We start from the raw sequence: 5,460 nt of genomic DNA on the forward strand, positions 1-5,460 counted from the left end.
CCAAGTTTTCTACTGGCCACTTATGGATATGAGGACATGTGGGACTTGTGGAGAGGTGGACATCGGCTTTTGACACCCAGGTGTGGGCAACATTCCCCAAAGCACCTCCCTCCAAGTGGGGCAGGCCTGGGGGCTCGGAGGAGAGAAGAGGGTGGGTGAGGAAAAGGCAGAGGTGAGGAGGGGAGGATGGGGCCCAGAGCCCAGTGGAGCGCCGGGGAGGGCGGGCTTCCACGAGGCTTTGCCCCTGCACTGCTCCCTGGGGGATTCATTGACTATGTCTAAAAAGAGAAGACCCGTGGCCGGCTTGACAACTAACTTCACGCAGCAGGTTCTTAATGTTTCCTGAGTAGGCACATGGAAGAATGAATGAATGCCATGTGAGGGACGGAATCAACTGCTGGCTCCTCGGTGGCTGTGTGTGGGCACACGAGGCAGACCCCACCGTAATGGCGCCCACCCCCTCGCTCCCCGACACAGGAGCTACAGCTCCGTGTGCTTCTCAGCCGCCGTTCGCTCCTGCATCTTCTGGGACAGGATCTCTGTCCAGAACTGGAACCTGTGGGCCTTCAGGGCCCGGCCCACTGCAGGCCGTATGTCCAGCTGCAGGTACTGCTCCTCCTGGTCTAACTTGGGCCAGTGGGGCAGACCCTCGCCGTTGGGGTCCCTGCGGAATGAGGGGGAGGTTTCTAGATACAGGAAAGAAACTACCCCCCACTAGTGTCAGCTCCGCATGGGGGCAGGGCACCCTGGTCTGTTTTGCCCCTCCAGACAGACCTAGTGGGAACTCGGCACTGTGCCCAAGCTCCAGGCGGGGGTGGGGGTGGAAGGGTGTCCTGCGCCTATGAACCCCCCGCCGTGTGAGTGGGTCCTGGAGCTGGGGAAGGGGCTGTCGTGTGATTAGGGACGCGTGTATGCTACTGAGCTCACTGCGGACAAGGGGAGTGCTAGATGGGTGAGCCCCCCGGGGAGTGGAGATGGAGGCACCACCTCACCCATTTCGAGCAAAGTTGGCCCAGTACTTCATCATCCTCCTACTCAGAAGCTCCTCCTCCTCGGTGAGTTCAACTGCAGAGAGGACGAGGACACGTGTTCAGGTCAGGGCCAACCCCAGTCCAGCTGCCGGGTCATGAATCGCCTTCACGGTCCCAGGTGCAGCTGTCCCTGGCACCCCAAGGTCTGCTTCTCTGCCCCCCCCTCACTGCCCTCGGAGCCAGGCCCTGGCCTTTCCCACGCTCTTTCCTCAGCCCAGCCCCTGGCTGACTCGACTCTGGGCTCACCGCTGGCCCAGAAGGCCTGTTCTTCCTTCTCACACCAGGAGTCATGTAAGAAACAAATGTGCCTTTGAAACACCCCTGCCAGCCCTGCACCCATGCCAGACACCCATTGGGGGGGGGGAAAAGGGGGGGGAGCGCAGGCCTCAGTCTAAAGAGTCTTGGAGTCTAATCCTGGCTCAGCCTTTGGAGCCGTAAGATCTAGGACAACTCATCCCATCCTCTCTCTGAGCCTCAGTTTCCTCATCGGTACAGCGAGGGCGGTCACCCCTCAGGGACCCAGCCCAGGTCCCATCCCACCTCCTGGGGAAGGAGAAAGACTCACTGTGTTTGCCCCAGTATGAGGTTCCCAGAAGAAAGAAAATCTCATCGCCATGATCTGCCTTCACGTGTGGTGGCCTGACGTCCTTGAAGAAGCTGGGCCGATGCTGGAACTCATAGAAGTAGACAGGGGCACGGGAACCTATGGGGGTGGACAGGCTGTGACATGGCAGCCCCCCACTTGGAGCTTTCTTGTGTCACTCATGGTGACAAGACACCCAGGTCCAAAGCTGGCTAGTATCTGACAGTGGGGTCGGGAGCCCCAGGCTGGAGCGGGGGCAGTGGGAAGGGCCGGGTTAAATCATGGCCTTGGACTTCCTAGCTGGGTGGTCTTGGGCGAGTCACTGAAGGTCAGTAATTTCAGTATTCTCACCCGTAAAATGGAGAATGTCTCTTAGACTAGCCGTGAGGATTTACATCAAGTGCCGGGTTCCCAGGAGCCCAATAAAGATGCGGGTGGGGACGTGAACACCAGCAGACCTGGGACCCCAGCTCTGAGCTGCCCCCTTGCCAGTCAGGCCTTAGGTACAAAAATACTCACACTGAGAATGTGCTACTCGGAGTGCAGGGATCACGAAGATGGAGTCGGCCATCAGCTCCTGGTACTGGGCTTGGAGGGCCTGGGGGTCCTTGCTGTCCCCCACGTACTCCTCCATCAACAGGTCACCAAGCTCATGAGGCAACGCCTACCCCAGGTGGATCAGGAAGGGGCAGGTTAGGCCAGCTGCCAGGGGCAGGGAGGCAGCAGCCTCAGGTTTGGGGAGATGGGCCATGGGATGGAACAGGGAATGGGGACAAAGGGCCAAGCTCTGAAGTGACCCCCACCCCCAACACACACATACCCTGACTTTTGCTCATGGGGGTCACTGCTTTGGCAGGAGAGGAGCCCCTCTCCACTGGGACAGGACCCCAGGGGCCTCACCATCAGTTTGAACGTTTTCTGCAGAACATCCTCCCAGGCCTCTCTGTCCATTTCTCTCTGGGTGTCATAGAAGCCAAAGAACTGGGGGTGGGGTGGGGAGAGTTGTCAGTTGGGCATGGGATGGGCATGGGGTGGGCTACTAAGCCCTCAGCCCTCCCCCCAAAGCAGATGGGCTCCCCAGGCATCAGGCCTCAGGCCTGGGCCTCACCTTGGGCACTATCCAGCCATACTCATCATTGTTGATGCCAATGATGCTGGGGACAGGCTGGAAGTCAGCAGAGGCCAGCAGCTCCTGGGGGTGCCTGGGCAGGAAGGCCCCATCCACCACGCCGGAGATGATCGGGAAGGCCTGAGGGGGCGTGTAAGGTCAGGGAGCCAGGTGGGCTCCCAGACATTTTCTGATGCCCTCTGAATGCCTTCTGCCCCTTCCTGGCTCATCCCAGGATGCTCATGTCCACCCGGGAGATCTTGCGCCAGGTTAGCTCACCCTGGCCTCCATTTCATCCAGGGCTACGTGGACACCAAGGCATGGAGATGAGGGAACTTGCCCAGGCAGTATGAGGACACCCAGCCACCTGCCCCATACCCCACCTGCCCTTTCGTCCACACCTGCATCCATTTAGCCCGACCTTGTTAATAGCCAGGATCTCCTCTTCACTCTTGCCCCGCAGGCAGCCCACCAGGGCCTCTGAGTCAACCCGGTCACAGACAGACAGGTTGGCCACCATCTGTAAAGGGACCAGGCAGGAGCTGGCTCATCCTTCCGGGTAGGGGAGAGGAGTTTGCCCAAGGCCCTGGCTGGGGCAGGAGGACCCCAAATCTCACAAAGTATTGTGTGTGGATTCCTGCAGTTTTGAAATTGTTCCAGCTTCCTCAGTGGTTCTGCCCATGATGGAGACCCCCCTGGGTGGCAGCTTTGCAGGCCACAGAATGTACCCAGCCTCTGTGCTGGCAGAGCTGTGTGGTTCTGACCATTGAGCCCCTCAGGAATCGCCGGGTAGGTGGCAGTTCCCGAGGCGCCCCGATGGTCCTTGCTCTATACGTCTAACAAACAGAGGCGCTGAGAGGGAGGTGACAGGGCAGCAGGTCTGGGCTTCCATGGCTGAGGGCACTCACCCTGGAGGTCATATCAGATGAGTTGGTGATGAAGCCAGGCATCCAGGCCACACCACTCTCCATGATGGCACCATGGAAGAGTCCTTGGGACATGGGGGACAGAACATGTGACGACACACTTATGCCACCTGCAGACTCGCCAAAAATGGTGACACGGTCTGGGCTGCCTCCAAAATGAGCGATATTCTGCTGGACCCAGCGCAGAGCGGCGACCTGGTCCAGGTACCCCCAGTTGCCGGTTGCGTGCTTGTCCCCAGTGCTGGGAAGTGGCAGGGATGGGGATCATAAGACTGTCCTGGCTCCACTCAGCCCGCATGGCCCAGCCCAGCCCCAGTCTCACCTGAAGAAGCCCAGGATGCCCAGGCGGTACTGGATAGTGACCACCACCACGTCCTCGAAGGCTGCCAGCATGGAGCCATCATACATGGAAGCCATGCCCACGACAAGCCCTCCGCCGTGGATCCACACCATCACCTGCGGGAAACCAAAGCAGACACCGCGTGGCTGCCTCCCAGCCCACGCCCCGCCAGGGCTGCTGCAGACCAACCACTGCTTTGTCCACCTCCCCACACAGAGAGAACTGCAGCAAGACCTCGTGACCTGGGCCACGGGGGAGGGACCCAAGACCAGGCCTCCCAAACTTACGTTTCAAAGCATGGCTCCGCTATTTGCAGAACCCTCACTGAGGTGGAAACAAAAGAGGTGTCTTCCTGATTGTCCCACATGAACATTAATCAAAAATGTCCTCTATTCTCATAGGACCAACACATCATCCAAGGCTGGGTCTTAGGTGACCTCAAAGTGCAGCCCTCAGGCACCTGAGTGGGTCTCCTGGGCGTGGGTTCATGGACTGAGTCCTGAGTCCATCCCAGGCACAGCCTTTGACCTCTGGGAGCAGCCAGAGCTCTGCGACCCCAGGCCCAGAGGTCAGCTGCCCACTCTGGGTAAAAAGCACTTCTTGAACCTGATAGTGAGAGGCTTCTTAATAGGGTCCACACTGCGGCAGGGCCCAAGCCGATACTGCAGAAGAAAAGTCCTCCCACCCCCCAGCTGACTGTGGCCTGACACTCACAGGCAGGTGAGAGCCCTCATGGGCATGGGCAGGCGTGTAGATGCTGAGGTACAGACAGTCCTCGGACATGGGGATGGAAGGCACAGTCACATTGAACAGCTGCAGAGCCTCTTCATTTGTTACAGTGACATCCTGCAGACACCTGTTGGCCGTGGCAGACAGTTCAGGGGCTGTGCTGTGGCTGAAACTGGACCCTGGGTCCAGATTTGCTCCCAGCCACCATTAGCCCCCTTCTTGACACCCTGCTTACACGTGATCCTCCTCTAAAGTCCCTTCCCACCCAGTTACAGGCCAAAGGCTCTGGGGAAGCTGGGATGGAGCTTGGACTTCCAGGGAAGCCTCAAGGTTGTTTTTTAAATTTTAGTTTGATTTTTGTTTTTTAGAGATGGGGTCTCACTGTGTTGCCCAGGCTAGTCTCAAACTCCTGGGGTCAAGGGATCCTCCCACTTCAGCCCCTAAGTAGCTGGGACTATAGGCACAGGCCACTGTGCCCTCTCGGGGTTGTGGAGGGCTTTAGATATCACACCTCCTGAGGCTGGGAAACCTTGACTCTTAGGGGTCTCTTTGATAGCCATTGGCTGTATCCGTGCATGTGTTGACATCCTCCACTGTAGCCCTGCACCCACTCAGATCTGGAACGGGGAGCAGCCCACATACATGGGCCTCAAGAATGAATGAATGTTAACTTCTCATGTGAAGGGCAGTGGGACGTGCCTCATCCCAAGTCTAGACTCTCAGGGAACCTCATCACTCCCACA

The 5,460-nt window shown here is 58.5% G+C and overlaps 1 protein-coding gene across 1 annotated transcript; it reads right to left on the reverse strand.

The window, feature by feature from the left end:
• Positions 1–6: 6 nt before the first annotated feature.
• CES2 (carboxylesterase 2) lies at positions 7–4,842 on the reverse strand. Its single transcript, XM_012660574.1, has 10 exons — positions 4,703–4,842; positions 3,971–4,104; positions 3,631–3,889; positions 3,144–3,242; positions 2,723–2,863; positions 2,515–2,595; positions 2,134–2,278; positions 1,597–1,734; positions 993–1,065; positions 7–664 (listed from the first exon to the last, which is right to left on the reverse strand). The coding sequence occupies exons 1-10, from the start codon at positions 4,769–4,771 to the stop codon at positions 481–483; spliced, it is 1,323 nt and encodes a 440-aa protein (XP_012516028.1). The 5' UTR covers positions 4,772–4,842; the 3' UTR covers positions 7–480.
• Between the last annotated feature and the right edge of the window lie 618 nt (positions 4,843–5,460).

The sequence above is a fragment of the Propithecus coquereli genome, unplaced genomic scaffold (assembly GCF_000956105.1).
Source record: "Propithecus coquereli isolate 6110/MARCELLA unplaced genomic scaffold, Pcoq_1.0 Scaffold67, whole genome shotgun sequence".
Lineage (NCBI taxonomy): Eukaryota > Metazoa > Chordata > Mammalia > Primates > Indriidae > Propithecus > Propithecus coquereli.